A 20,058-nucleotide genomic window follows, 5' to 3' on the forward strand; every position below is an offset into this window, starting at 1 on the left:
AACTATAGGCCCAACACATTTGCCTCAGCTTGGGGAAGCCCTGAATGGGTTTTTAATCCTAACCATCAATGCATTAGAGTCATGTGGTGTGAAGGGAAGCACTGCGTTGAAAGTCCAAAGATTTAGGCTCAAAGCTGTTTTTTACCTATTGCTGTTAGTGGCCTAAACAAGTCACATAACCTCTTGAATTTCAGTTTTTAATCCTAAAAATGGGAACAGCAGCAACAGCAATAATAACAATAACAACAACAAATACATGACCTACTCTCAAGAGTAGTTGTGAAGATTCTATGAGATCATGTAGTTATAAACTGTGAATCACATAAAATGCTGATGGTTACTGTTATAATATGTCCTTCAGTATAAAAGTCCCCAAATATTATGTGAAAAAAAGATATCAAAGTACCACATGACACTGAAAGTAAAAAATGTTTTAATTCCCAAATGTATATGCACTTACTCTTCACTGCATGCATTCAATGACTTGAAGTAATGAAATATAATGGTTGTGTTTATGTGTTTATTCTGCTACTTTTACATGGAGCTGAAATCAGCCATGAAAAGAAATTGTACCTGGTGCCAAGACAATTCAATGTGGAAAGAATAGTCTTTTTGACAAATGGTACTAGGACAACTCTACATCCATCAACAAAAGAATAAAAAGTTGGGCCCCTAACTCACCCCATATATAAAAAGAAACAAAATGAGTCAAAGATCTAGATGTAGGAGCTAACACTATAAAATTCTCAGGAGAAAACAGGCATAAATCTTCATGATCCTAGGTCAGGCAGTGATTTCTTAGATATCACTATCTATATTCCTTAGATGCCAAAAGAACAAGGGATACAAGGAAAAAAACAGAAGCTGATTAGCTTTTATCAAAATAAAAAATATTTTCTGTTTCAAATGACACCAGCAAGAAAGTAAAAAGACAAGCCATCGAATGGGAGAAACTGGGAATCATGTATCTGATATGAGACTTGTATCTAGAATGTATAAAGAATTCTTACAACTCAACAACAAAAAGTCAAATAACCCAATGAAAAAATGGGCAAGGGATTTGAGTAGACACTTCTCCACAGATAATACACAAATGGCCAATAAGCACACACAAAAATGCTCAGTATCATTAGACATTAGGGAAATTCAAATGAAAACCACAATGAAATACCATTTCTAAAATGGTATTTCACATCTATTAGAATGACTATAATCAAAGAGAGAGATAATAGTAACTATTGGCAAATACAGAGAAGCTAGACCTCTCATACACTGTGGGAATATAAAATGGCAGAGCCGCTTTGGAAGACAGTCTGGCAGTTTCTCAAAATGTTAAACATAGAGTTAGCTATAACCTGGCAATTCTACCCCTAGAGAAATGAAAATATATATCTGCACAAAAACTACTAAAGGATGTTTATAGCAGCATTATTCATAATAGGCAAAAAGTAGAAACAACTACATTTGTCCATCAACTAATGAATGAATAAATACAATGTGGTATATCCACATCATGGAATATTATCTGGCAATAAAAAGAAATGAAATACTCATAAATGCTATAATACTGATGAGCTTCAAGAACATTATGCTAAGACAAATAAATCAGTCATAAAAGACCACATATTGTGTGACTCCGTTTATATGAAATGCCCAGACTAGGTAAATCTATAGAAAAAGAAAAATCAGTGGTAGCCAGGGGCTAAAAAACAAAGGAATGGGTAATGACTGCTAATGGGGTTTCTTTCTGGGTTGATAAAAATGTTCTAAAATTGATTAGGTGGTGGTTGTGCAACTCTGTGAATATACTAAAAATCACTGAATTCTATAGTTTAAGTGGTTGGATTGTACAGTATGTAAATTCTATCTCAGTAAACCAATTATTGAAGAAATAATCCCAGGAGCTGAATAAATATGACATACGGTAACAAGAATTTAAATATAACCCACAGCAAAATATTATGTCTATTTTGCTTTGTTTTTTAAGTGAACACAGCTCACAGTCTGCTATTAAATAAAACAAATCACAAACCTCATGTATGGGAAACAGACTGGCCAGGAAGAAATTTTTATGCCCTGGAAGAATTCAAATTCCCTAGAAAGGGGACTAAAGAATTTTTAGCAACTGACTCAGACTAAAGGCATCAGTAACCTATGCTGGCTGAACCAAATTGAAGCCCGCTAGGAAATGATAGTACTTTAAAAACGGGCCTTGCAAAGTCATTTTAGTAATAAATACAAGAACATCTGTAGCAAGAACTCCCAGCCAAAGGCTGTTACCTGTGAGCTTTCAGGATCCTCTGGGCAATGGCATCGCCTATCTTGTTGAACACAACTTTGTCATCAGCACAGCTTATGAAAAACTGGTTCTATGAGAAATAAACAAGATAATCATGTTAGTCTTTATTTTGTAAGCAGTATACGTAAGGACAATATGGTAAATAAAAAACATACTGATATATATTTAAAAATGTTTCACACAGCAGATGTGTTCTGATCATTGAAATCACATCAAGAAAGTCAATGACACAGAATAAAAGCCGCCTCATCTCACTCTGGGTCTCATTTGATTCCAGGTCATATCACCTGTAACACTTAATCAAGTGGAAAGTTACACTATATTATTCCACCATGAGAATTCCTCATAGGTGATTTTCTAAATTACATTCTCAGAATACTTAGGAACATTGCAAATTCAATCAATAGGGAAATTAGTTTCTTTCAGATTCACATACTGTATAAATTCTTATGATTAAAAATTCTATATTGGCAAACAGTCTACCTCACGCTAAGCTTGCTTTTATAAAAGGGTAGATGGCAAAAGCCTGGTCTAGTTTTCTCCACCCTTTCTCCATTATTTCCCGGTATCTGCTTTCACCTTGTCTTGTTTGTTTGGGTATCTTATTATCTCTGAACTTCTATTTTAAGTAGCCTCAACTCTCTTTTGTATGTTGCATACATATAAGCCAGTTAATAAAATAAAATAAATGTTTTTTTCCTCTAAGTACTTCTGCTATTTATATATTTACAAAATAGTCTTTAAAACTGTTACTAGAAAACAAGTTACGACATTATCATAACAGTGCAAAAGATTTTGTTGCTGCATAAGGGAATGTTAAAAATTTGGTGCAAATATTATGAATATCATGTGTTCAAATAGAATAGATTGTTACAATGCATCTGTATTTTATAATGACAATTATCACAAAGCAGTATTTGCTAATCATCTCAAGGTAAAGAGATATATATGTAACAACTCGTAATTATCATCCCTTTGCAGCATCATCACGTTTATGACTATATGAGCTTGTATACTTAAGTGGATAAATCTGTAAAACGCCTCCAGAAGACAAACTTACAGGAAGACACGGTGCAGAAAGTCTTTAGAGAATGTGATTCCCCTTAGGGCATCAGACAATCAAAATCTCAGTGGCAACCAAACCATGTTTCTTTTTCTGAATTCATATTATAAAGAAGCTTAGCATTCCTCAGCAGCTGTAAACACAGACTGGCTATGTGTCGTGTCCTTTACTTCTCCTTTTTTGGAAGAGTCGGGTGAATGCTGACTGCTTATCTTGACTAGAGGAGTGTCAACCAGGTCTGTGTCCCAACATTTCTAGCTACATGGCATTACTGACATCATTTAATACTATGGTCAAATTAAAAAGAAAAACTGATTTTGTATTTATTTATTTATTTTTATTCATTTATTTTATTGTATTTTATTTTTGAGAGAGTCTCACTTTTGTCACCCAGGCTGGAGTGCAATGGCTCAATCTCAGCTCACTGCAACCTTTGCCTCATGGGTTCCAGTGATTTTCCGGCCTCAGCCTCCCAGGTAGCTGGGATTACAGGTGCCCGTCACCACATCCAGCTATTTTTTTTTTTTTTTTTTTGTATTTTTAGTAGAGACGGGGTTTCACCATGTTGGCCAGGCTGGTCTCGAGCTGCTGAACTCAGGTGATCTGCCCGCCTCGGCCCCCCAGAGTGCTGGGATTACAGGCGTAAGCCACTGTGCCTGGTCAGAAAAGCTGATGTTAATGCTACTAAAAAGAGATGAAGCAAAAAGATTCTGGGCAATAGATGAGCCAGCCTTCACATCTTTACATCTCTATGGTATAATTGTTGAAATTAATAATACTAATAGTATTACTAAGCTCCAGACTTTATGCAGAGTTTGCTCATTTTCCACTAATGTCCTATATCTATTCCATGATGCCATTCAGGATACCACACTGCATTTAGCCAGCTAATATATGATATTTAACTTAGGTTTCTCTAGCCAGGCTCATGAAACAAATAAAGCTCCAATTCTTCCCTGCTTGTCTCTAATGAATTGTTGCTATGCAGAGTGGGAGAGGGCCAGGACCCAAGGGGAAGAAAAACAGGGCTAGAATGGTTTTCGTCAGTTAACCCATTCCCCTATCTACCTTTAAAACATTCATTGGGAAAGCAAAGACTTGAATAAAGAAGGAAATTATGCTATGATGTATTTTTTCCATTATTGTGACTTTTTATTTTCTCAGGGTTTTTCAAGTTCTCTGAACTATTTTTATATTCACTTTGAAGAGTAATTTAAGTTCCCAAGCTAAACTCAGTGTCCCCAGATTTTCTCATATACTCTAAAAATTCTGGAATGAAAAAAAGCTTCATAATGAATAGTAGTTCACACAGAATTGAAGAAGGTGGTACCTGCTCTTAATGTTCTCACATCTTCCTTTTCCATGTTCTTTTCCCTGCAGTCTCCCTACTCCGCCATGCCCAAACCAGTAGCATCCAGTGGTCTCTATTTTAGTAACTCACCCCTGTATGTGCTCTCCTGAAATAGAACCCTCCAACCCAAGCAAAATCTTAAACCCTCCAACCCAAGCGAAATCAAAACTTACATACCCATGTTGGGGTATTTCTGTCTAATACTATTACAGTGAGTTGATGATGCATTTTAATAGCAAAGATTTGAGAGACTCCCAATAGAGTCTTGAGTTAATGACAATGCAGAGCCAATTCCAGGTATGCTTGGGAGGTCAAAATCCAGGTGATATGAATCAGAGCTTCTCTAGCACGTTTCACATCTAAAAATGTACTCATTAATATGACAGGTCCTAAGTTTGGGGACTCTGAAATTTCGGCATGATATTTAAGGGAAGGCAGTTTCTAACATGAATTTACATGAGCAGGACTTACTTCGATATAGATATAGTGCCTGCTGTTCTCTATCACATGGACGTAAGCGGCATGGATGGACTCTTCATGGTACTTTATACCAGCAGACCAATCAGCAGCAGAGCGGAGCAACTATAAGGTAGCAATCAGAAATGAACAAGTATTAGTAATGGAGAGGACATCAGACATATTAATACAATGAAGTCACTCCTTTTTCTAGACAACTGAATGACTACAGCGGCTTGAGTGTCTTGTGTGAACCAAAGGAGAGTAGGGGGGTAGGGAATGCTGCTAAGGAAGAGGGGAGAAAGGAACTGGTCTTTGGATACAGTCCATAAGGAAGGTTCTCAGCTGGAAATCACATCCTGAATATACCCATTTTCATCCAGGATTATTTTCATTCAAAATCGGAAACCACAAATTGTGGTTTCTATAAAGACTATTTCAGAAGTACCTCTTCTGGTGGCTGTGAGTACGGAACCATTTGTATTCCTTTCCTATGACAGTCCCACAATTACACCAGAATCCCTGTTGTTCTGGTGTATTTATTTAGAGCACATATTTTCACTCTTAAAAGGGTACTGGTTTGGACCATATGATATGGCCATCCTAGCTCTGACTTAACAATGTGATTACTCCTTTTCCCTTAAATAGATATTGTTCAGATTAATACATTCTGAAAGGTAGTTCATTTAGGTATGTGATCTTCACTCTACCTTTAATTGGCTGTCTGTTCCATGGCACGCCACTTTAGTCTAAACTTTCTAATGGCATAATAAAGGAAATTAATCACAGGAAAGTGAACCGGGGCTCAGAGAAGCAAAGAAACTTGCATGGTGTCACAGATGTACTAGCATCAGCCTCACAGCTTGAACTTGCTTTTTGTCATTCCATATCCGATGTTTTTCTACCATGCTGCACTGTTTTGCCATTTCATCACATCTGTGTGTCATACCAGTCAATTTGGAGTTGATCCCATCACCTCAGATTAAACAGATCAAAGTGGAGCTCACGACTTTTTTCTCTAAACCATTTCCCATCTCAAATACCCCACCGGCCAGGGGCATACCATCATTCCATTAGTCTTTGGCATGCTCTTTGGCATGGCTCTTCTCCTTAGCGTCTGTATTCCATCTCACATCTACTTCTGTTTATTCTTCGGAGGATTTCTCAGATGTGTCGCTTTCTCATCGCTCACACTGCCTTGCTCTATGCAGATGCTCACCTGTCCAGGCTGGATTACTCGAGCTTCTTCTTGCTCAGACACTTGAATATAGGTTAAATACGCTGATACAGAGCAGGACCGTCTAGGTTCCAAGCCCGGTTCAACTACTCTACTTACTGGCTGTTGATCATGTTTCTTAACCTCTTTGTGCCTCAGATTTTTGTTCTATAAAATGGAGTTCTACTTTATAGGGTCATAGAGAAGATTAAATGAATTACTGTGAAATGTGTAGTAGGAGACCTGGTACCTATTAAGTGGTTATAAGTGTTATTATTAATGAGCATTAGAGGATGCGTTTGAGCTGTGGCAGGTTGTGTCAGGGATGCTGCAGAGCAGACTGTGGCCGTGCACAGGAGAGAGGACAAGAGAACATGGAAGGAAGGTGCTCTCAACACTCAGCAATCATTGGTCATCATTTTTTTTCAACATTCTAACTAGCATTGCAGTATGATGTTGGCATATAGTAGGTGCTTAAATAATAGCATGACACACAAAAGAATTACTATAAAAATAGACTTGCTATTTCTGGTTTGAAATGAATGTTAAAACTGTCCTTTATAAGGTCAACTGATATTGAAAATAAAAAGAATGGCCCCATACTCATTAGGAATATAAAAAGCGATCCAATATATAACCAATTCTATGCCTGCTGTATATAAAAGGCCTGGTAAAATTCTTATTCAAATCAGTAACTTTAAAATTGAAACTATAAGGCCATTACATCCAAAACTTACACTTACTAAAAATCACTGACTGTGCCGTCCTCAGTAGTGTTATTTATTTGTCCAATATGAGTTATTTATTACAAAATATCGCCAAAGTATTAAAAACTTTATCAGATGAATAGGTGCAACAAAATTTCAAAATTTAATTGTCAACATGAATATATTAAATATCACAGAAGAGAATTCATAAGGAAAATTTAGATAAATATTATCCATACTGGAAAAATATCATGATTTTACATCATCTCCAAGGAGCTGCATTATTACTTATCAGGTAGAAATAACAAAGGTTGAAGAAATAGAAGTTTTAATTCTTAGTCCACTCAAATTAATGTTTAATTTTGTTACTAAGGAACATAGCACCGAAAATACAGTCTACTTTGAGAAGATTCTCATGCTATTGATGTAATTCTATACAACTCTGGAGGCAATGTATACAATTGCAGAGTACCCTGGAAAGAAGGGAACCTCAAGGGTTTTTTTGGTTTATTTTATTTTATTTTTGAGACAGAGTCTTGCTCTGTTGCCCAGGCTGGAGTGCAGTGGTGTGATCTCGGATCACTGAAACCTCCATCTCCCGGGATCAAGTGATTCTCCTGACTCAGCCTCCCAAGTAGCTGGGACTGCAGATGCGTACCACCATGCCCAGCTAATTTTTGTATTTTTAGTAGAAACAGGGTTTTGCCATGTTGGCCAGGCTGGTCTTGAACTCCTGACCTCAACTGATCCACCGGCCTCAGCCTCCCAAAGCGCTGGGATTACAGGCATGAGCCACCATGCCCGACTGGAATCTCCATTATGTTTAAATGCCTTGACCAAGGTGAAAGAGCATTTACATATCATTTAAATATCGTGGAGGTTCAGTTTCCTCCACTGTACAACTGAGACCTCTCCCCATCCCCTAAAGCTGCTGTGAAGAAAAAATGGCATAACAAACACAAAGTGATAATAATGGTATGTGGCACTTAGTACTAGACGTTCTATATATAGTATGCCTACCTCTGTAAAAAGTTATAGACAAAATTTATAACCCACCCTTGCTAGTAACATCTGAGTTTTTCCCTCAAATCCAAAAACCTTATACTTTCTTTCCTTTCTTACTCTCAAAATTTGCTCTGACCCAATAAACTCATTCACATAAGATTCAATAAACTCATTCACATAAGATACACATGAGGAGAATTATGTCGATGTCAGCTTGCATACGAAGTCTAATAGTTTCAGAGTGACTTTCTGGACAGCTGGGTTAAGAGGCAATTCTTGAAAGCAGGTGCACTGGGGAAGAAATCTGAGGTTGATCCTCAGTGGCTTTCATGGAAGGGGATGCCTGAAGGTCACATATTTGCCATTTTTTCTGTGAAGGATAATGGTAAATGTTTCTCTATCTGTAGGCATTTAAGTATTTAAAATATGTAAAGCTTCAAGCCAAAAGAAGACCATTTTATGGCCGGGGCGGTGGCTCATGCCTGTAATCCCAGCACTTTGGGAGGCCAAGGTGGGCAGATCAACTGAGGTCAGGAGTTCGAGACCAGCCTGGCCAACATGGCGAAATCCCATCTCTACTAAAAATACAAAAATTAGCTGGGCATGATGGTGCGTGCCTGTAATCCCAGCTACTTGGGAGGCTGAGACTGGAGAATTGCTTGAACCCAGGAGGCGGAGATTGCAGTGAGCCAAGATCACACCATTGCACTCCAGCCTGGGTGCCAAGAGTGAAACTGCATCTTAAAAGAAAAAAAAAGACCATTTTACGTATCAGCCCGTGGGAGAGCACAAGAAAAAGTGGAGGGGGCTCCCTGATGCCTATAAAACCATTGAGTATGAGGGGTTTCCTACCTCCTGAGGGGCTTCAGCATCATCTATCCCATTGCCTGAGTCCAATCCCATATCCTTTATTCACAATAAAAACTCATGAATAAAAAAAGTCATCATTTGCGGCTAAACTTGAAACATATCTTTCCAGCAACACGGAAGAAAATCACTTGGGATCGTTATTCATTTACTACTATTCTAATTAGTTAAAATCTCCCTATCACCACAAGAAAAATGGAAAATATGAATTTCCTTCTTGCTCTGCCTAGACCATTGAACCGCAGACAGGGAACTCCGAGGTTATATAAAAATCAACTTAACTGCTTTAAATGCTTGATGGCCTAGAAAGTTTTATCAACAGTCAAATAAGTCAAACCTATTGTATTAGTCCGTTTTCATGTTGCTAATAAAGACCTACCAGAGACTGGGTAATTTATAAAGGAAAGAGGTTTAATGGACTCACAGCTCCACATGGCTGCGGAGGTCTCACAATCATGGCAGAAGATGAAGGAAGAGAAAAGGAACATCTTACATGGCAGCAGGTAAGAGGGCATGAGCAGGTGAACTCCCCTTTATCAAATCATCAGATCTCATGAGACTTACTCACTATCATGAGAACAGCATGGGAAAGAACTACCCCCATAATTCAATTACCTCCCACTGGGTCCCTCCCATGACATGTGGGGATTATTACAATTCAAGGTGAGATTGGGTGGAAACACAGAGCCAAAACATATCACCCATTTTGATTGATTTCCTTTTATTTTATTTTTTCACCTTTTCCATTGCCACTGAGATTTCCTTTTATTTTAAGTTTAAGATTTACTCTCTTCATTTTCTTCACTGACTTCACTAACTTGTCTTGCATTTCTGTTTTAAACCAATGTAACTGAGTTAACCCTCAAACTGTTCCCTCACATGCAAAAATATAGCTTATCTTTACTGTCCCAAATGTGCTGGGAATCAAATCTAACCCATACTTTTCAAACCACAAATGTGAAAACATAATTTTAAAATATATAAAAATGGCATATTTCTGATTTTATGGTTTAGCCTCAAAGCTGTAACTTGGACTAGTCATTTTCCTCTGTGCTATGTCTTATTTTGTAACCTAAAATATAGCTTTCTCTTTAGCCACAATCCCTAATCACCTTCCATCCTACGGGCCCAAGTCAAATGTATGGATTTTTGGATTAAATAACGGAAATTTCTTTCTGAAGGAAAAACCTTTGGATCTTTCTTAGTGTTTGTTCCAAATTCCCTTCCTTTCTCTCACTATAATGCTTTTATTCCCTATAAATTCAGCACATCTATGAATTCCTTTTTATTTCCCTGAGATTCCAAGTCAATCATGGAACAAAGATTGTTTAGGACAAAAGCACTTTTAAATGTTCCACAAGCAGAGGCCAACTGTGTAGAAGCTCACAAGTGGTATGTGTTGGGGAGAGAAAGGAATCCTCTGATTGTTGGGCCTTTTCCTTCCAGTCTGTACTGAGGAGAACAGCAGGCAACGAGCATCACCAGACTGACCTAGTTCAAGAACCTGTCTCATTTTATCAAGCTCTTTCTTTTCATAGCCACTTTTCCAGTTGAGTGTCAGCCACTCATATCACAGTGTGTGGTTATTTACATAAGATGATTCCTTTCCTGAACAAAAGAGAAAAGTTAATCTTGAAGCTGAAGGACAGAAAGAAAAGATAATTATTGAAGAATAGGGGAGGCCGAGACGGGCGGATCACGAGGTCAGGAGATCAAGACCATCCTGCCTAACACGGTGAAACCTCGTCTCTACTAAAAATACAAAAACTAGCCGGGCGAGGTGGCGGGCGCCTGTAGTCCCAGCTACTCGGGAGGCTGAGGCAGGAGAATGGCGTAAACCCGGGAGGCGGAGCTTGCAGTGAGCTGAGATCCGGCCACTGCACTCCAGCCCCGGCGACAGAGCGAGACTCCGACTCAAAAAAAAAAAAAAAAAAAAAAGAAGAATAGGACTTAAAGTGAAAGAAGTCCTAGGAAACACAGTATTAGTTGGGTGCTGTTGGGAGCCAGAAATAAGCAAAAGGAGAGTTTGGGATGGATTTGGGGCTGTGGCAACAGAAGGTGACACCCAAAGACAAATACGACATGAAGCTTTGCTCTGCTAGAGCCCCAGTGGTTACAACCATCTTTGTCTTACTGGAAACAGTATCCATGGCTAATTAACCTCAGGCACTGAAGCCAAACTGCTTAGAAGCAAGTCATCCCTACCACTTACTGTTTTTTTTTTTTTTTTTTTTTGAGATGGAGTCTCTGACTCCCAGGATGGAGTACAATGGTGTGATCTCAGCTCACTGCAACCTCCGCCTCCCAGGTTCAAGCAATTCTCTTGCCTCAGCCTCCTGAGTTGCTGGGACTATAGGCCCATGCCACCATGCCCAGCTAATTTTTGTATTTTTAGTGGAGATGGGGTTTCAATATATTGGCCAGGCTGGTTTCGAACTCCTGACGTCAGGTGATCCACCCGCCTTGGCCTCCCAAAGTGTTGGGATTACAGGCATAAGCCACTGTACCAGACCCCCACTAGTTACTGTTATTTCAACCTCTCACAGTCTTAGTTTCCTCGTCTGTAGAAACAGGTTGCACAGGAGTTTAGTTTACAGACCGCTGAATGTATATGAGATAATCCACAAAGGGTTAACACAGTGCCAAGCACATAGCAAATGCTCTGTTCATATCAGCTCTTCCAGCCAAGACCCACAGTTACACTCACAAATGTGTTAGTCCATGAAGGCCTGGCCCATACGTGGAAAACAACTCCTAAGGTAAATAACTTCCATGGAAATGGACAAAGTGGATTCCTTTTACCCCCACCTGCTCACTTTATTCTTCACCTATCTACTTTATTCTCTCACACCATTCTGCAATACAAAACATTTTGCTGTCCTTTCAGATCTAACAGATCCTTTAGAATATCTTTTAGACATTTATTCCAAGTGTGAAAACAATTTTTTTCAGTGGTATAATTCGGATGTTATTTATACTTTCTTGAAAAATTTTTTTTTCCTTCCTCTCTCCCTCTCTCCTTTTTCTCTTTCCTCTTTTCTTTCTCGTTCTTTCTTCCTTCCCTTCTTTGTTCCTCCCTCCCTTCCTTCTTTCCTTCTTTTCCCTCAAAGAGGACTGAAGACTCGATTCCAGTAGAGTTATTTCCATATAGGCAGGAATTCTCAGCATGATTGTCCAAGGAAAGGTTTCTATTAGGAGCTTTAAAAAGATTCCCATGTGTTGACCCCATGTTGATGCCGACATGGCATTCAGCATTTTCTTTCACCTTAACAGACATGTCAAATATCCTCTGTCTTTATAACGTATCTTAAATGCCATTAAGACCATTCTGAAACCAAGTTTATTCTAGTTCCTTCACCTTCTCTGTGCAGAAGCAGTTTCAGAACCATCTCTCCCACTTCCTCCTGCTACCCATGACTTTTCCTGCCATTTCTTCTCTGAGTGCTCTTGGCAGGCTTCTGAGAAGGCCCAGCACTGAGGGGTAACACCCAAGATTATTTTAAAAGTACAGTGGAAGCTGCTGAAGTCAGCTATCAGGTCTGGATGACTTTTTCAGAAGCAGCAATTCGTGCTGGTGGGCAGGCATCCACACTGCCTGTCGTAGCTCCCTTCTCCCTGGTTGGCTGTGTCTCCCCTCTGTGGAACTGCCAGTGGTGTGTGACCAATGTTTCTGTATTAAAAAAATTAGCAACTAAGTGCCCTTCTTCAGACGAAAGAATAACTTGAATTTTATCTATTATTTCCTTTATTATGTCAAATACTCTTTCTCCCCATTCCAATAGATTTATGGCATAAAAATTTCTATCTAGAACTAGCCTGGTGACCTACCCAGAGAAATGTTAACTTCTTTGTTGCAAACTATTTTTTTTGGTTTTTTACACGAGTTTTGCTGTCATCTAGGTTGGAGTGCAGTGGTGTAATCTCGGCTCACTGCAACCTCCACCCCCTGGGTTCAAGCGATTCTCCTGCCTCAGCCTCTCAAGTAGCTGTGATTACAGGCATGTGCCATAACGCCCAGCTAATTTTTGTATTTTTAGTAGAGATGGAGTTTCGCCATGTTGGCCAGGCTAGTCTCGAACTCCTGACCTCAAGTAATCCACCCACCTCAGCCTCCCAAAGTGCTGGGATTACAGGCCTCAGCCACTGCGCCTGGCCTGTTGCAAACTTTTGAAACACTAGGGAAAGCATGAAGGCTATTTTTGATGGAACTCAAACTGGTATACTCTTCTAAATGCTTTGCATGTATTCATTTCACCATCACCGCAATCCTATGAGACAGATACTGTCATTTATGTTTTTTAAATGAATGGAACATGCTGAAGAGTGAAGTAATTTTCCCAAAGTTACACAGCTCATATGTCACAGAGCTGAGATGTTAACACAGTCTGGCTCTAGAATCTATCCCTTAATTGCTACCTTATATTTTTCTTCACAATTAAATAAGCTTGTGGCTTCTAAGTTACATTATGAACAATCAGCTATGTTAAAATCTTGTTCTCACTCATATGTGGGGGCTTAAAAAGTCAATCTCATGCAAGAAGATAGTAGAATGATAGAAACTAGAGGCTGGGAAGGGTGTGTGTAGGGGGGTACAGGGAATAGGGTGGAGATAAAGAGAGGCTGGTTAATTAATGGGTACAAACATAGTTAGAAGGAATAAGTTCTAGTATTCAATAGCAGAGTAGGTTGACTATAGTTAACAACAGTGTGTTGATATTTCAAAAGAGCTGGACGAGAGGACATGAAATGTTCCAAACACATAGAAATAACAGAAGATTTGAGATGATGACACTCCAAATACCCTGACTTGATCATTACACAGTCTGCATGTCACAAAATACCACATGTACCCCACCAACATGTACAAATACCATGTATCAATAACAATTAAAAATAAACAAAAAATCAAAAAACACATTTCCTTCTTAGTATTGCTATAATAACTATGTTAAAAGCTATGCAAACAACAATAATCCTGAGGAAAAATTTTATTACATTTCTCAACTGAGTAACAGTCATTTGGCTACTGTCATGATAGCTGAGATCGAAAGGTTTGAGAATGTGACAACAAACCCTTTAAAAATTAAATAGCCTCCCACACAGCCAGGTCCCTGTCTCCTTGCTCCTTCTGGATTTTTTTGAAAGACTAGAGATTGGACTAGATTACCACTCTTGCCCTCTAAGCACCATACATTCACAGCTTGAAAAACCAGTGTCAGAAAAGATAAATAACGATTCCAGCCAGTAAACAGTGTGAAGAAAGTGAAACAATATGATCACAACTTTACAGAAAAGGAGAAATGTAGGGGGATAATGTTTTGTTCGTTCATCCGTTTGTCTGTTTTCAAGTTTCTGGCCATCTCAGACTTTCCTGTCTTCAAAAAGATATACTTCCTGGCTACCTTCACTATTGTTACCCTACAGTTAGTTCATCATTTCTGAAAAACATCTACTACAAACCAGGAGGGCTCCAGGTTTTGCTAGGTGTCACACTTTGAAAACTAGGGGAGGCCTCTTTAACAAAATCAATGCAGACTTACAAATATAAAACTGGGAACAGGTCTAGAAAAGGCCTGGGCGGCTGAGGGTCCTAAAGCTAAGCAAAGGCCTGAAGCTGCAAGGAATATGAGTTCCTGAAGTGAGCAATTCATTCCCTACTCACAGCCTTAACTCCAGTCAGTCTGTAGGAGATTTTACTTTAGGCACTGAGATGGCAAAGAGTTAATTATAGATATAGCAGGTTTTCAGGACCACAGGAGTAAAATAAATTATAATCTTATAATCTTGGAATTTAAGAGTTCATCAGTGACGTCCTATTTTCTTAACTCTTATCCTTCCTTTTAATTTTTGTCCTATTTATCACTGCCATATGATTAAATGTATCTATGATGTTTTAATTTGCTTACATATTTTCCTTTTCTTTCAAAAATCCATAGAAACAAGTTTAAAGATCAAGGTACAAATTCTGAGCAAAGGCTTCTATTTCTATGTAGTGATAAATGTCATTCTACCTACTTTACAAATTAAGAAGTGTATCTTGGTGGCCATTTGAGTTTTATTTTGTGAGGGATCATAGCTATAGCAGAAGGATTAAATAGACAGTCATTAACACTTATACTTTGAATGATACCTCATGTATGAAAGACGACGAATGAAAATTTTCCCTTTAAATGTCTGGAGGGACTCAGATCAGATTCATACCAAACATAAGGCTTTCAGTGACAAAACTGGACTCAGGGAGGGGGAATGGCATGCTGAGGCCACATGCTGCTGTACAGTCTTCATATCACACCACCTTGTGTGCTTTTATGATTTGTTAGTGTTAAAATGCATTTTATTATATTTAGCTGGATATTTCCAGCAGCACTGCCTAGCGACACTTTTATATACTCATTTTATACACCCATTATCATGCTGCAAAATTTATAGTACCCAGAACGAGATGTACTACAGGAGCTACCCGAGTCCTTTGGTGATCTCAATTGGTGCCCCGGCCCATCAGTCATGACACAGTTCCTATGGTTCTTTGGAGACTTTGTGACACTAAACTAATTATCTTTAACTTTTTCCTCTGTCCTAAACTTTCAGTTAGTTCCTAGTCGTGATGTCCCTTTGTCTCTTTCCTCAAAAATATCTCCTATTTGTCCCTTCTCTCCATTTCTAGTTTAGAACTTAATTATATATCAGAATTACTGTAACAGCCTCTTCACTTGTTCCCTTGCTCTCATTCTCTCTCTAGTCTACTAAGTTCTTCACGTATATAAACTTTTGGTCTCAAGGTATTTGTTTGGAAAGATGGAAACAGATAAGAATGCATAAAACAAGAGATTCTCTGTCAAATAAGCTTGGGAAATGCTCATATCATATTCCCTCTTAGTGGTTTTATAATACACTGTAGCATAACAAAGGTGCTAAGGAGACCTGTTTTAAAAAATTCTACAAAGCCTTTTCTGTCCATAGAAATCTTTGTGGAATAGTTATCAGCATCTCATAGGTAAATTCAGTTTGGAAAACTCTCTCCTTAATCTTCATAGAACATTCATGTATCATGCTTCTTGCCCAATTAAAAAAAAACCATCCAAAGTTCACTAGCGCTTCCAGTACCAGGTCCAAATTCACTAGGCCAGCACTCCAGGCGCAGCCCCCACCCCGCCCCCACCCCCGCCCCGGCCTTATGCCATCTAACTTCATCAGTGCCTCTCTTAGAGGGAATGGGTTACTGTAGTCAGTCCTCGTGTCTTTTGAGCAAGCAGGATTATTCCTTAGAGTGGACACCCAGTTCTGTCGCTCTGGATTTCCAAACTCATAGCATGCTGGTCCTTACTTTCACACCAACATTTACTCAGAGACCGTATCTTGCACTGTTAACTGAATTGTTCATCTCAGCTATCTCTCCCCAGCTAACTAAGTTTCCAGAGGCAGAGAACTCTTTTGCTGTCTGCCCCCTTGACACCCAAGTGTGCTTTGATGACTTCACCATGCAAACGGACAACACTTAGTAAACATATGTTGGCTGAATAAATGAATGAATGAATGAATGCATAAGCTTTGTTAAATATCCTTGGCTTTGTAGATTTCTGAATCCGGGTCACCTGAACATATGAGGGATTAACATATGAGCTTATCAGATCTAGTCTCATTTCTTTTATTTTTTATTTTTATTTATTTATTTTTTTTTCGAGACAGTCTCACTCTGTTGCCCAGGCTGGAGTGCATGGGTGCAATCAAGGCTCACTGCAGTCCCCACCTCCTGGGCTCAAGCAATCCTCCCGCTTCAGCCTCCTAGGTAGCTGGGACCACAAGCATGTGCCACCATGCCTGGCTAATTTTTTAAAAACTTTTTGTAGAGATGGGGTCTCACTATGTTGCCCAGGCTGGTCTTGGACTCCTAGGCTCAAGCAATCCTCCTGCCTTGGCCTCCCAAAGTGCTGGGATTCTAAGCGTGATCCACCACACCCAATCTAGTGTCATTTCTCACACAACATCAGTGATGTAGAAAAAGTGAACAAAGAGAAGCATTTTATAGAGTATCTATCGACTTCACCAGACAGCAGGATGAGATTATGTGAGTCAGGACTTCACCAACAGTGAAGTGGAAAATATATGCATATGCAAAACTTTCTTCATTGATTACAAAAATACTTAATTCCCAGCAATCCATTTTCAACAGATACTTATTAACATCAGCTAACTTTGATAAATTGACCATGACATCAATAATAATGCAAGTTCAAATCTTAAATTCTTATTTTCCTATCAACAAATTTCTTATTTTATATTCTAGCATGGGTAATTTTTTCTCCTCCACGTAGAATAAAATTAAACAGGTTCATAAAATATTCATCAGCTTACATATAAATCATAGCTATCTATGCCTCTGAGTTTAAATTAGTTTTCTTTTTAGCCTGGGATGACTAGTATTTGCTGCTGATATTTCTCTCAAGCGGTTTCTCTTTTTTTTTTTTTTGAAACAGTCTTACTCTGTCGCCCAGGCTGGAGTGCAGTGGCGCCGTCTTGGCTCACTGCAGCCTCTGCCTCCTGGGTTCAAGCGATTCTCCTGCCTCAGCCTCCCGAGTAGCTGGGATTACAGGCGCATGTCACCACGCCCAGCTAATTTCTTGTTTTTAGTAGAGACAGGGTTGGCCAGGCTGGTTGCGAACTCCTGACCTCAGGTGATCCACCTGCCTCGGCATTCCAAAGTGCTAGGATTACAGGCGGGAGCCACTGTGCCTGGCTTTTTAAAAAAAAAATGTTCTATTATTTGATCTACAGTCTGAAATGTCTGATTTCTTATATACACATACCTCCAATTGCACACGATGCAAAATAACTGATTTAGGCACTTCATTTATATAATCATGTTCCCTAGGATCCATGTCTGCATTATATAGTCCCTACTGATGATCTGTAGCAGTAGCAGGCTGCTGGACTTTACTTAAACAATTCTTCTGATGTCCATAATGATGACTTCAAACAAAAGGCAACGCCAAAGGTGGCCCATCCTACTTCTGTCCCCACATGATCTCAAGATATTTGAACTGTAGTTGGTAAAGGAAGCAGATTGGGTAACACTGGACTAGACTAGGATTTCAAGGTCCACCTCTGTTGATAACCAGCTGGCCGGCCCTAGATAGGCCTCAGAGCCCCACGAGGTCTGAATTTATTGTAGTTTGAGATGGTTAAACTGGATGTGGTAAACTGTTGTGACTCTATTAAGAAAAATCCTTATTCCATTAAAAGGGCCTCTAGAAGACATTTGGTTAATCAGGAACTAAAATTAGATTGAACTACAACTAGCTTCCTAGCTGCTAAGTTTCAGCCACATTCCTGGTGCTTAGGCAGTATCAGGTCCAGGTTTACTGGAAATCACGTTGCTAGGGTCACTTCAGAAGGAATTACAGGAATAGCCTTTCCTTGGCTGTGGCCTTTTCTAAGGACATGCATTTATTATATTTATAAGAGTTTTAAAAAGAGACTCGACTGAATCCATTTAACACAGGAAATCTAATACTAAGTGTTAAAAGGTCCATTTAGTTTTGCCTTAGAAAAGCAGTCATTGAAAAACCTGAAGCCAATGTAACAGGCCCTTGGTCCAATAACAGTAATTTTACTCGGTAGCATTTTGTCAAAAAGAAAAGCCAGAACTTACCTGTACGTTAGCATGGACAGACCCAGGTACTTGATATCTCAGCTCATGGGCTGTTGTTTGAGACTTTGGAAGCAGAAAAGGATAAGAAAGGGACCGATATTTTGATTTCATAATCTAAAATAAAGAAAAAGGGATAACAAATATTCAAATGAGAAAAAAGATTCATTCTCTCTACTTTGTGATTATAAAATAAATTTATGGCGGGGCGCAGTGGCTCACACCTGTAATCCCAGCACTTTAGGAGGCCAAGGAGTGGGGATCACCTGAGGTCAGGAGTTCAAGATCAGCCTGGCCAACACGGTGAAACCTCCATCTCTACTAAAAATGCAAAAATTAGCCAGGCATGGTGGCAGGCACCTATAATCCCAGCAACTCAGGAGGCTGAGTCAGGAGAATCACTTGAACCTGGGAGGCAGGGGTTGCAAGGAGTTGAGATTTCACCATTGCACTCCAGCCTGGGTGACAAGAGTGAAGAGCGAATCTCCATCTCAAAAAAAAAAAAAAAAGAAATTCAGGTTAATTTGAAAAATGTTAATGGACATTTCTAAGTGAAGGGCTACAGATTATTTGTGTTTGTTTTCTATTTCTCATAGTCCTGTTTTTACCTTTTGTAGGGGACATATTGTTTTGTATTTATAAAGACAGGTTAAATATAATCTGTAGTTATAGATATTTATAATTGCAAAAATGAGACTATTGTTTTATAAACTAATTTTTTACTGATTATGTTCTAGATATCTTGCCACAGCAATATAGTGGGATATCATTATTTTTAATAACTTCATAGTAAAATGGTATAAAAGAATCATTTAACAAATTCCTATTAGTAAGGATTTCTGTTATTTCTAATTTTATTTGAATTATTAGAAGTCATATCAAAATAAATTACCTTATTGGATTATGGCTTTAGTTTGAATACCTGGAAATAGTTTTTCTGGATCAAAGATTGCATACTTTAAAAAAGACTTATTGGTGTTGTACCAATTTATCCTCCCTGGGGCAGCGTGTATGAGCACACCACAAAAATCACTCCAAACCTAACTACAGGTATTAGCAGAGATTTTTATCTTTGCCAGTACAGCAGGTGAAAAGTAACACCCCATTTATTAATCCATCTCCCCTAAATTTTTGTTAAAAAATTTCCATTAGAATGTCCACTAAATTTTTATAATCCTCACGTGAATGAAAAACAAAGTGAGAGTCTAAGTGGTTGATAAAACTAAATTCTTTTTCAAAATGACCAAGGGTAATCACGCCTCATTATCACTTCAAGTAAATAAAGTGAAACTTTAATAACACCTGAATATGTACCTTCTTTTTTTTTTTTTTTTTTAGACCAAGTTTCGCTCTGTCGCCCATGCTGGAGTGCAATGGCATTCTCTCGGCTCACTGCAATCTCAGCGTCCTGGGTTCAAGTGATTCTCCTGCCTCAGCCTCCAGAACAG

General features: G+C 38.7%; 1 protein-coding gene across 6 annotated transcripts in view; it reads right to left on the reverse strand.

The window, feature by feature from the left end:
• The window catches only part of PLD1 (phospholipase D1), a 228,099-nt gene that overhangs the window by 52,983 nt on the left and 155,058 nt on the right, over positions 1–20,058 (reverse strand). For all 6 annotated transcript variants that reach the window (XM_033211713.1, XM_033211717.1, XM_033211715.1 and 3 more), the window contains 3 exons: positions 18,614–18,727; positions 5,185–5,295; positions 2,281–2,369 (listed from right to left, as the gene is read on the reverse strand). In XM_033211713.1, coding sequence (XP_033067604.1) covers positions 2,281–2,369; positions 5,185–5,295; positions 18,614–18,727 — 314 coding nt within the window. The remainder of the gene's footprint in view (positions 1–2,280; positions 2,370–5,184; positions 5,296–18,613; positions 18,728–20,058) is intronic.

Source organism: Trachypithecus francoisi, unplaced genomic scaffold (assembly GCF_009764315.1).
Source record: "Trachypithecus francoisi isolate TF-2019V2 unplaced genomic scaffold, Tfra_2.0 Lachesis_group0, whole genome shotgun sequence".
NCBI lineage: Eukaryota > Metazoa > Chordata > Mammalia > Primates > Cercopithecidae > Trachypithecus > Trachypithecus francoisi.